The sequence below is a fragment of the Saccostrea cucullata genome, unplaced genomic scaffold (assembly GCF_032062105.1).
Source record: "Saccostrea cucullata isolate Sc308-1 unplaced genomic scaffold, CSIRO_AGI_Scuc_v1 ctg7800, whole genome shotgun sequence".
Lineage (NCBI taxonomy): Eukaryota > Metazoa > Mollusca > Bivalvia > Ostreida > Ostreidae > Saccostrea > Saccostrea cuccullata.
In genome coordinates, this window is record NW_026927637.1 from 17493 (window position 1) to 30986 (window position 13494).

General features: G+C 32.4%; 1 protein-coding gene across 1 annotated transcript; it reads left to right on the plus strand.

Moving 5' to 3' along the window:
- Positions 1–7366: 7366 nt before the first annotated feature.
- On the plus strand, positions 7367–11234 carry LOC134275069 (uncharacterized). The gene is made up of 6 exons (XM_062757309.1): positions 7367–7492; positions 7872–8144; positions 9442–9500; positions 9589–9652; positions 9774–9838; positions 10975–11234. Exons 1-6 carry the CDS (start codon positions 7420–7422, stop codon positions 11101–11103), a joined length of 663 nt encoding a protein of 220 aa, XP_062613293.1. The 5' UTR covers positions 7367–7419; the 3' UTR covers positions 11104–11234.
- The last annotated feature ends 2260 nt before the right edge of the window (positions 11235–13494 follow it).

Consider the following 13494-nt stretch of genomic DNA (forward strand, 5'->3'; position numbering starts at 1 on the left):
CAGAATCTGACACATCTGTTTCATATTTGGATATGTTACTTGTTTCATCAACTTGTTTTTCAATGATTTACCTCGTTTTAGATATTGCTCGTACGTAGAGAAGGATATGGAGATAACGAGCAGTATTCAATCTCAAATTCCATAAAACAATAAAAATAGGAGCAGAGCAAACACGGACCTCCGAAACATCAGAGATGGGATCAGGTATATGGAGGAGTGAGCATCCCCTGCCGACCGGTCACACCCGCTGTGTGATCCCTGTCATGATCGGAAAATAACGGAAAAATCCATCGTCAATTCAGTGTATAAATAATGGACCAACAATTAGCATGAAAAACGTCAGTCAGCATTTGACTCAATGATAAATTGTATTTGCTGACAAGGTCATTGCATCGACCATAGAACTTACGAAATGATGACTTTAAACGAGACTGCTAATATTCTTGTTTCATCAACTTGCTTGTCAATAATATCCTTTGTTTTAGAAATTGTTCATACTTAGAGCATGCTCTTGCGTATCCAATCAACCGAGATAAATATACTCCGTATGCAGGTGATGAAGGTATATTGCTGCATAAGTAAGGGAAGTTGACGATATAAAAGTGAAAGTCATCACGTTTATCATATAGCTTGGTTGTTAGATTACCATTAGCGTCTTTTTCAAGTAAAATATCCAAGTATGAAGAAGATGCATAAGACTCGGTGGTATTTTTATCTCAAGCTAACCAGAATATATCTTATTGACGTAGGAATGGAAATTACCATTGTTAATTGACAAAACAAAGTCGATATATCTAAATGTCGAGTTGAAGGCCTCAGCAAGTGTTTTCTTCTTTTCACGCATAACATTTTGCACAAATTCTGCTTCATATGAATATAAAAATAGATCTGCTAATAACGGAGTGCAATTGGTACCCATGGGAATTCCAATAGATTGTTGGAATACCTGGTCTCCAAAAACCACATAGATATTGTCAATCAGACACTCAAGCATCTTTTTGATGTCAACTTCAGAGTACTTGTGTGTGCAATCAGAATGTGTTTTAACAGAATAATTTTGCAAATGACCAATGACCAGGTAAGTAAATTTACGAGTTCCTTTTTTTATTGAAAAAGCAGCTGTCAATGATATCAAAAAGCCTGGACTTTAATTTATCGTGGGGAATGGTTGTGTATAAAGTTGAAATGTCGTCAGTTTTTAAGCTGGTGATTCTGGTAAAATCTTGCGATTTCAAATTGTCCAAAAGTTCCTTGGAATTTTTGAGTATCCACATCTGATTCACACACTTCTTGAATATATTGTTGCACAGTACTCTTGAAGTTCTTCCTTCGCTACTGTCAATATCTTAGTGAGGAGTAATGAAAGAGGCTTGGTTGAACATTTACTGGAACCCGCAATGTATCTTTGTTTGTAAGATTTTTATGAAGTTTGAGAATCCAATATGTATTGGGTAGTTCAAATTCATTTTGGCTCTATGGAATATTAAAAAGATTTAAAACTGACATATTATTTTGAAGAAGTTCTTCCTTAGAAAGGGAAGTATGAGTGTAAGTAGGATTACCACTTGTAGAATTAAATCAAGTTCCTCTAGAATACAATTTATTTAATGAGCCGCTTTACAAAAGAAGATAATGTTGTTACCTGCTATGTCGGCAGGAACCAGTACGTACTGATCATGCTCTTGCGTATCGAATCGAATCAAATGAGATATATAAACTTCGTATGCAGGTGATGAAGGTATGTTAAAGATAAATCAGGGAATTGACGATAGAAAAGGGAATTGACGATAGAAAAGTTAAAGTAATCACGTCAATCATAGAGCTTGGTTGTTAGATAACCATTAACGTCTTTTTAAAGTAAAATATCCATATATGATCGAAATATCGTCATCTCCATAAATATCATTTCATGAAAACATTTTGAGAAATTTTATGAATGTTAAAGTTGATGATAACGAAAAGTGACCGATCTAAAAAAAAAAAACTATAAACATTACAAAATAACTAAACAATGGTAAATTCATAAAACTTAATTTTTGAAGAACTGATTCACGATAATGAAAAAAAGTCTCAGTTTTTGTTTGTTTTTTTAAATGAAAGTTTTACATATGTCAAAATATATTCATTTGTGCTTTATTTATGTATTCAATTATGTGATAAAACATACAATACTTTATCAATTTAAATACCTATTTGCTCTAGTTAGAGTCCTCGAATATAAAAGCAAACCATCGTAACTGAACCGAATTAATTCATCTAAATTTTTTAAGAGACATGCAAAAAAAGCAAATTTCGAAAAAAAAGTATATTTTGTAGCAAACATGAGTATTGAGATGGACAAATAGTATATTTAATGTATTCACTAGACGGTGGAGCACGGTTTAATACTGACAAAGATTTTTCAGAAGAATTTTTTTTTTAATTCATTATTTCTCTGATTGGAATGAAGTTACATTGTAAATCGTCATTCGTTTGGCTAGATCAGATATCATTTTAATTTACGAGAGTATGAAGCAATGGCTTTAAAATTCACTCATCCGATGGATTCCAGTATGTACGTATTAAACTATACATATATAGGTGATAGACTTAAAATTAAAATGCTTATCGCCAAAGCAAATACGGTTTCAAAATTACAAGCTTGCAGAAAGATGACACCTACGTTGTAGAAATTTTGATTTTAAAAACTTTTCACAAATCATAAGAGTTCAGAGTGCAATATCTTATTTGCATGCAATCTGATAATTTTCACGTAAACTATAGGAATTTTATTATGCAGCTGAAATCTTTGACTGTAGTCTCTTTTAAATTTGAAAGTGGTCAATGAGTACCTCAGAGATTGGAGAGAGAATGTCTCCTCTTAAGGCCGGTATACACGATGAGATTTGTAGTATAATACAAGTATTATAATACTTTTGTATTATAATACTTTCTTGTACACACGCTAATACATATCTTATAAGATTGTAAATAAACTATTATTCCCACGTGTTTTCTCCTGCCATATTTCTCTCTCTGTCAAAATAATAAAAACGATGATAATAAGCTCTGCTTCTAGCATCTTTTTTGTGGTAGCTACAGCTTGATATATTCCACAAGTCCTCTTCCCCTTCCCATAAAACCACGAGTTTTTCGATATCTTTACTCGAAAAGTCGGCCATTATTATTTACCATGTGCTTTATTTAGTAATGATATAAATAGGATGACCCCCAATGTGAGTACATTTGATTGGTTGAAAGTGAAAGGTGAGTTAAGACTTGTATTAGGAAATAGAGCATTGCTCTATTCTTAATACAGTCTTATAAGATTCGAAAAATCTTATGATACATTGTATTAAGAGTGTATACACAGTAAGATTTTGTATTATAATACAAATCTTATAATACAAATCTTACCGTGTATACCGGCCTTTATACACAAACTCTGTTGATTGTATTTCTCTAGCATTCATTGTCAGGGGCGCAACTGTTTTCGGTCACATTATTTAAAAATCTATTTGTCCTAAAAGAGACTAAGAATCAGGTTAAAGCAATATGAGCTGCATGTTTGACATCGGGAAAAAATGTGGCAAATTTCTAATTAACTATTTCAATGACAGAAAAATAGAACATTTATAAACTTCTGTTGTTCATATTTGCTATGAAAGAACTTTTAATATGCTTTGATTGAAGCAAAATTGAATTATTGTCGTCCTGCACAATAATGATTCTCGAATTTTCAGTTGTACAGAAATATTTCTTCTGAAACATTTTTAAACTTTATTTTGGTTTAATTCATCATAAGGGTTTAGATTAAATACAAATTAATCAAAATAACACACTTTACCAACAAAATAAAATTCTCAAAAATGCAGCCCATATTGCTTTAAAAAAATGTTAGTACGAGGGTTGTCCGTAAAGTTCGTGGACAACATTGATCATTACTGACAAACATTGATAAAATATATGAAACTATTAATTTCATTAAATTCATGTTTCATTTGATTAATATGCAAGTTTTCAACAAAAACAAAGCACAAATACAATGTAGTTATAGTTTTATCAGATACAGAAATGACACACACTCATACCCGGAGTACTAAAACGAAAATTCTTCATACAATCATATAATAAAATATCATAGTTTTGCATTCATGAAATCTCTTCTTAGAGTTTTAATTATATAATCTATTCAAGAGTTACTTACATAGCGGTTAAAGTCGATTGCGTGACTTAATAATTTTTTTTGGAAACATATCGTATTAAACCACCTTGCTTGTGCCGTGCCTTTTGCCTGCCTATTTATATAACTATGACCTTACCCTTCCAAGCAATAGCTATAGGTGCCTCCATTGGTGTGTTGTACCTGTGAAAGGTAAGTTTTTGCAAATATTATTGTCTTACTTATCTAGATGTAGCATATTTACTGTCAAAGCTGCAGTATGTACAAGATGTTCCGAGTAGTAGTGTGTCACAGGTTGCAATTATAAGTCCGGATATATATCAGATTTCGTTAGAGTAGTTATGAATGAGGCTTGCGTATTTGTACTTCACAGTTATAGTTTGAGATATCCAATATAATATGAATCATGCAGACGTACATATATTCAGTAATTAATCGTATAATGTACCCGTAAGAAGGAGTTTCATTTAAGAGGGACCGGGGCAATCATGAAAACAAAGAAAAAGGTTAATAAAAGAGTAATTATTGGGGGAGGTATAAACCTGGTAATTAGCTAAGCTTTCTGTAGTATTCTATATATCGTGAAAATTATGGAAGGGGGAAGGATCCCCCCTGGTGTTTACGGCCATGTGGGAAGTTGTTTGCTTATAGAATAACATGGAAATAACGAAAAGTAGAGTCCACAACTCCATTCAAACAATACAAATAAACAGATTCTGAACATGCTGAATTAAACTCTAAAACATTTGAGGTGGAATTAAGTTCAGTTTGCGGAATGAACATCCTCCTATGACCGCGTGTTCCTTGTTATGATCGAGAAAAGCGGAAAATGCATTCTCAAATTCATTGTGAAAATAATGACTTAACAATTAGTATGGAAAAGTTCAGACAGAATTTGTGTTAATGATATGTTATTATTTGCTTACAAGGCCATTGTATCGACCATAGAGCTTGCAAAATGATGACTTTAGAAAAGACTGCCGATATTCTTGTTTCCTCAACTTGTTTGTCAATAATTTACCTATGAATACTGATGAGTATGTGATGAATGTCTGTTAGTTAACATTTCTGAAACGAGACAAGCTTTTGACTATGAATGATATGGAGATAACGAACAGTATTCAATATCAAAATCCATAAAACAAATACAAAATAGAAGCAGAGCAAACACGGACCCCCGAAACCTCCGAGGTCACACCCGCTGTGTGCTTCTGGCCATAAGGGAAAAATAATGGTAAAATCTGTCGTACATTCAGTGTATAAATAATGGACTAACAATTAGAATGAAAAACGTCAGTCAGCATTTGAGTCAATGATAAATTGTATTTGCTGACAAAGAAGTCAATGAAACAAAAATTTCAGCGGTCTCGTTCAAAGTCATCATTTCGCAAGCTCATATTCCTAAAAATGCCTCCTTCATTCCTGTTCTAAATACTCCATATGTAGTGAGAAGTCAAGAAAAGGACTTGGTAGAAAATTCATTGAAATTAGTTACACATGTATATGTTTTTGGTGAGAATTTGTATAATAACGAACTTAATACATTTTAAATCTGTACTAATCACTGCAGCTTTTATGTAAATATAAGCATCTTGATTTTACAACCAATCCAGACATTTTGTAATATTTAAACAAAAAAATTCTTCTTAATTAAGTGTTAAAATATAATTCTCTGCATGTTTCATTCATAGGACCCAATTGAAGGATTGTCAGTAAGGTATATTTATACCCCCCGCTTGAAAAGTGGGAGGGTGTACTGTAATCGGTATGTCCGTCCGTCCGTCTGTCTGTTACGCTTTGGGGTACCCATCCGCAACTCCTCTTATACCACTTGGTGAAATTTAATAAAACTTTCACAGAATCTTTATTATATATTGCCATTGTGACCTCCTATTTTATTTTTTGATCCGACACATATTTTGGGTTTCCCGGCCACAGCAAAACATGGACTTTGCCATTATAATCATATGGGAGGCAGCGACTGTTTAGATTTATATCGTATGTTATCTCCTTTTTCTTACATTTGAATGATCATCGAGTGAGAAGGTAACAATAAGGTTTGCTGGAAGTTTGCTTTATTTTTTCATTAAAAAAAAATGACTTTTCACTTTTCAGGCGAAATTACTATTTTTGGCATACTACATTCAATATGGATTCTTCAGTTTTACTTGTTTACGAAAACGACGGATCAAAAATTGTAGACACAGTCAGGAAAAGCTTAGAACAATGTGACGTCACAGTACACACAACTAAAATATCACATGTGGAGGATCCTCCGCGTCACTCCGCCAGTGTCCTGTTTTTAACTCCGGGAATGTTATCTGTTTTAAAGTCATCGTCTTCACGGGAACTTAATTTTCTAAGCAAAGAGTGCACACTATTTTATCATGACACTGTCAATATTTTCGGGGTATCCGTTCAAGAAATTCTAAACAAAATATTACCTTCATTTTCAAACTGCAGAGTTCTTCCTCTCGTGAAAAAAGTTCGAACACTTACTGGTAAAATTTTGGAACTCATAGATGCAGAAAATGAGGAGATTGATTCCGAGTTCTGTCTTTTACCCGAATTTACGCTTTATCCAGAAACTTCTTGGAAGGTAGAGTGTTGATGAAAATGATAACAAAGATTAAATTTTGCAAATATTATGAAGCAAAAATGAATTGAACTTTAGAAGCTTAATTACACTGAGTCAGAAGTATATAAAGTTATGTTTAAATTTTACAATGAAGCGCATTGAAGTGGTAAAATTTTCTGTTTGGATGGAACGTTTTGAGCTATCTTTAGACACGCCCATTTCTTTAGAAAGGAAAACTCGGTCAAATGATTCAATCGAATACCTGTAGAACAGGTATTTCATAAATATAACATCCAAGTGAGCACGTGTTCGACTGATACATGTGCTATGCTAAATCCAATAAACATGATAAAATCATAATTGTGGACAAATTCGTTGCAATGCGTGTTTTACATATGCGGGTACTCTATACATAGCTCTTTCTTATTTAAAACTCTTAATTTCAATGTAACTTATGTTGCTTGTCGCGGGAAGTGTAGTGTCCTAAAACATTACGACGAATATTCCTTTCTCGTTTCTAAAGAAATGGGCGTGTCGTTATGTTATAATTGACGTTCAAAACATGACTCAGAACGTTTCGTCCAAATGGAAAATTTTACCACTTCAATGCGCTTCATTGTAGCAAGAGCAAGATGTTTTAATTTCATTCTATTGCGAGAGATCGACAGAAGACGAAGTAATGATGGAATCAGAGGATCGGTTATTTAAAGCCACGTGGATTAATCCACATACTTATAAATGCAGATTAGCTGGTAAGTTTGTCATGAAGGACATGTTATACTTTTGCGTCTTATAATGAAATACATAGGAGAGTCAAATCTTTATCCAGACATCATTAATGCTAGTTGTCTGACTTGTACAGTATGTGTTATATTGATCTATGACCTTATTTTTAATTTGACTTACAGATTCTCTTCAATATTTAAATAATAAGATAGAATGGTTAATGCAATGGACAGCTTAATATTCATACTAATAGACCACCTATTTTATTTAAGAGATGTGAGAATAATTCAGTATTGAAATATATCTTACCGTAACTGTGACTTTTGAATTTGTAAATTTTATATCAGTTTGTTTTTGGGCATATTGATGTTTTAAAATTAACATTAAACTTTTTTCTCTCTGCAGACTTTTGTGAATTTGGTAAGCGAACGGTGACGGTTTATGTGAATGAAGAGAAGTTGGGTTCAACTCATGTGTTCATCCAAGACAGAACACAGTGTTTTCTAGATGAAATCAGTGACGTGAGGTCACCTCTACATTACCTGAAAGAGATTTTAGATATGGCACAGGGCAGGGAGGAGAAGCTTCATTCCGAAATGTCGGAGTCTATGATACTTAAAGCAACAAAAAAGCTGCTGAAAACATTGCAAGAAAAATCTATTGTATCTAACAATTTAGGTAATATCAACATTATCACTACTGTTATAATTTTCTACTGCTGAAAGCATGAACCTTTTTCACAAATGTTTTGCAGTTATTTTATTTCAGTCAAAAACGACCCAATAATAAATTTTATATTTTAACAATGTCATAAAAACAACCATAGAACTAAGGAAATACTGCTGTTAAATGGGATTATTGAAAGCCCTGTAACACCAACACATCTATTGGTAATATATGCCTCAGTTTTAGATTGTTAATTTTTAAGCACATAGAGAGATAAACCGATGTGTTAAAGTCTCTCTCTCTCTCTCTCTCTCTCTCTCTCTCTCTCTCTCTCTCTCTCTCTCTCTCTCTGTAAAAAAGGGGTGCGGGTATGAATAGAATAGTATGTTTATTACTCTGAAGTTGACATCAAAAAGATGCTTGAGTTTCTGATTGACAATATCTGTGTTGTATTTGGGGACCAGGTCTTCCAACAATCTACTGGAATTCTCATCGGCACCAACTGCGCTCCGTTACTAGAAGACCTATTTTTGTATTCATATGAAGCAGAATTTGTGAAAATCTTAAACGTGAAAAGAAGGAAACACTTACTGTAACATTCAAGTCGACATTTAGATATATCGAAGACGTATTCTCAATTAACAATGGTAATTTCTATATCGATACGAAATATCCCGTTGAGCTTGAGATGAAAGATACCATAGAGTCTGACACATCTGTTTCATATTAGGATGATTCACTTGAAAAAGACGTTAATGGTAATCTATCAACAGAGCTCTGTGATAAACGTGATGACTTTAACTTTTCTATCGTCAACTTCCCTTACTTATGCAGCAATATATCTTCATGACCTACATACGGAGTATATTTACCTCAGTTGATTCGATATGCAAGAGCATGCTCTACGTATAAACAATTTCTAAAACGGTGTAAATCATTGACAAGCAAGTTGATGACACAAGAATATCAGCTGTCATATAAAGTCATCGTTTTGTAAGTTCTATGGTCGATACAATGACTTGTCAGCAAATACAGTTTATCATTGAGTCAAATGCTGACTGACATTTTTCATACTAATTGTTAGTAAATTATTTCTACACTGAATTGACGACGGATATTTCCGTTATTTCCCGGATTAGACAAAGAGCACACGGTGGGTGTGACCAGCCGGCAGGGGAAGCTCACTCCTCCTTGACATCCGATCTCACTGTTTTGGATGTCTGTGTTTGCTTTGATTCTATTTGTATATTTTTTTTTATGGATTTTTGATCCTGAATACTGTTTGTTATCCCCATATGTTTCATTTCAGAAACTCTTCACAGTAAAGGTGAACAAGATTCTATAGAAGTGGACAACACGTCGAGAGAGGTCAATACTTAAAACGTTTACTGATGTATGGTTGTAAAATTGCATTGGGTATTTTAGAATTGTTAGCTTTATTTGCTTTCTTTTGTAGGAAGGGGAGGTTATCTTCCGTCGTCGACCAACCAGACAGGCATTTAAAAAAAGGAGTATATCAAGTAAAGTTCTATATAACAATATAACTTATGTAAATCATGTACAGTAGTTTAATAACTATAAAATATGTAGGTAAGCAAATGAAGTAGATACAATCATAAATAATAAAATCTTTTTATTTAGATAAATCAGACTTAGATCGTGACATCAGCGAGGAGGAACAGCGAGTTTGGATAGAAAGACAACGGGTGGTTATAAGGAACTTATACCTATGTCATAACTTAATATGCAAACATGTGCACTATTATTGTTAACTGATTGAAATGTGAAAATTAACAGACAGTGACCAAGCTTTGTTGAAACAAATAAGGAGCAGAGAAGAGAAAACACATATCTTTGAAATATCAGCAAAATACTGTCAACATTATTAATAAATTATTTTCAATGAAGAAACTGAAAAAAGACTATAATATAGTTAATTTATAGAAAAAATTGTTTTAAAAAACTGAGGTCCATGTCACGATAGGCGATGCCAAGACAAAACCCTCACTTGGAAGACTTATAGCGGTATTTGATAATGTTTCGTATAGCTGGAAAAGTGACGCAACAACATACAGACGAAAATCTAATGCCCTACACGTAACATCAGCATTTGGTGCTTATGTCTTCAAACTAATATTCTATTTTAAGAGAATTCACTCGGTGTAATAATTTTTTGAACTGAGGCACGGTCTTAATAGATAAGTCAATGTTACAGGGATTTCAAACATCTCGATTAAAATTAGCAGTTACTTCTTTTTAAAATATCCTTGAAAGCAAAGATAACTTACCACTGGATCGTATTTGGTCCATTATTAAAATGTTGTTTTTATACTTACTTGACAACGGAATAGTCCGCCAGTGCTTAGGAACAGCGGCAGTATGGGCGGGTAAAACAGTTCAAAAGTGGATGCTTTTTTATCCTACTTTTCGGATTTCCAGGGGTTCATGTTTTATGCCCCCTGTTCACAGATCTATATCTGATGTGATTTCTTTTAGATCGATGACTGTTATCTTCACCTTTTTAATATTAATGGCAAACTAATTTTTTATATTCGGTTACTCATTTAACAAGTCACAGCCAATACGGCTGCATGGTCTACAAGTGATAATCTTTGATGACACTTACACTGTAATCCGTTGCCGTTGGTGTTCAGATGTCCTTGCTTTTTCTGCTCTCAATTTGTAATGTTTAATGTTAAGCATGGTTATTGTTTGCAGTCTTCACAATTCATTTCCTACGTCTCATAATTATTGTATTTATTTTTTAAGCATAAAGTTTTTAATAGTTTTTAGTTTTCTTGTTTAAGTCCCGGTCAATGTGAATTTATTTTAATCATTTCAGCGCAGAAGTCAACGGATATCTCGTACACTACAACACGTATGCTCGAAGGAGGACTTTCCTTCAATTGATTTAAACAGAGACTTGTTGAAATCCCTGCCTTCAGACTTTTTCAAAAACTTGACTCTGTGAAGTGAAATACAATAACATCCTCACTGTTTATGTTGCAGCAAATACCAATGTCCCTTGTTTCATTGTATTGCTGCTTGGTTGATCTTCAAGCTATAAAAGAATTTCATCGCAGTATGTAAAACTGTTTGGGAAAAGAAATCTTAATCAGGACGAGATTTGCAGATCAATGATAACCCATGGATTGATGTTTGCAAAATTTCAGTTCCTGTGTACATTGTATCAAGACTGCAGTTCGTTATTTTCTTCCTACCATGAAGACACAACCAAAGATGAAAGAGAAACAAAACTTAACTTTTGTGTCAGTCTTTTGCAGTCTTTTCATAAGTATAATTTTCGAAGCAGCTCATACATAAACAGCAGAAAATTGTCTCTATATTGTTTATAAAAAAGAAAAGAAACAGGAATTTTACCCTTTGTTGATCCTACAGTAAGGTCAGAGCATGATAATTTATATTTTGGTATGATGTACTCCGACTCGTGTTTTAAAATCTTGGTAGGTAGGTTGGTACTTTTTTTCTTAAAGTTTATCACAAACTGATAGTTCTCATAAAAATGACAGCTTGACTCGGAAATTTATGGTTGTACGTATTCATTATACACTGGGTAACTAGACATGTTTGATATTTATTGCTATAAAACTTTCAAATGAAAAAAAAGTGTTGTAGAGAAATAAAATACAAAAAAATCATAAATCCAATCAGAATGAATCGATCTCAATTTTCTTGAAAAAAAAAATCAAATTTAAGTCATTAAAAAGTATTGAGTAGACACCTCTTTGGTGGTTCAGTCGGAGAACATCAAACAACTCTTTTTTTATTGTTGACCTTCGTTATATTTTTTTTTTATTGTTGGCCTTCGTTTTATTTTTTTACTTTGTTATATAAGGTATGGAAAATATCATTAACCAGGAACTTAAGACATGTTATTATAATACCAAAATAGCTTCTCATGGAGGATTTACTCACAAGGATCAAGAAATAGAAAATGTTCACTTAAATTATTGTAAAAGAGTCTTAAAGGTCAGACAAAGCACCAGTAATGATGCAGTTTATTGTGAATCAGTAGATTTCCACTTATGCTTGAAAGGAAAAAGAAAATTTTGAAATACTGGGTGAAATTAAAAAACAGTGATAATTGTATATTACGAGCATGTTATCAAGATATGGTTGAAAATAATGATGAATGGATTGTAAACATAAGAAGGAATTCCAAAGGCTTGGATTAGCTGACATGTATAATAGTGATTGCATTAATAATAATACTCTGAACATTATATTTCAAAGAATGTATGACTGTTATAAACAAGAAATTATGGCAAGAATTTGTAATTCTCCTAAATATTTTCTATTTCAACATTTAGTGGATAATGTTGCACTACAGACTTATTTAAGAAAACCATTGCATTCTAAGTATAGAATACCTATCAGTCGTTTAAGGCTATCAACTCATGATTTAAGAATAGAAAGGGGAAGGTATAGTAATATAGAAAGAAAAGATAGAAAATGTGAAATATGTATGTCAGGTGAGATAGAGGACGAATTTCATTTTGTATTAAAATGTCCTCGATATGAAGAAATTAGAATTAAATATATTAAGTGTTATTATTTTAAAAAACGATCAGTATTTAAATTAGTACAGCTACTGAGTTCTACAAATACTAAAGAACTATTTAAGCAGGGTAAAGTTTTGTATTTTTCATTTCAATTAAGAAATGATGTTCTAAATAATAATTAAATGATATTGTTATGTAATTAACACATGTATATTGTATAGCCTGTACAAATCTTATGTATGAATATTGTATACCTATGAGATGTAATGTCTCCGGTTCAAATAAAATACAAAAAAAAAAGTAATTACCTGAATTAATTATCTATCAGAAATCTATGTTAGCCAATGCAGGTTGTAATCTGTTTCTCTTTTTCGTGTACTAAGACCTGTCACTGAAGTTTTTTTTAATGACAATGCAGCGACGTTTCTAATTTGATAATTATATGAATTGTTCTACATTTACAGTAAATCTATTCATTACTTTTAAAATACACACAATTAACAACAACACAGTATTTGGACATAGCAATTACACGTAGCAGCTTTATTGTACAATGTACATTTATGAAAATCCATGATTATATACATATACATGTACTTGTATATAGTAATGTTGGATTGAAGAAAATTATCGATGAAATTAAAAACTATATGTCCTTTACTTAGCTTTGTTAACGAGACTAGTTCTATAGAATATGTGATTTATCAACCAAATATCTGAACGTTGCAACGCTAATTAGAAATCGATTTAATTTTGTCTAATGCGTTCCTCAAACGAAAAAATAGTATTTATTATTAAATTCTCAAGGTAATTATTTCTACATATATAAAGTCATGTTG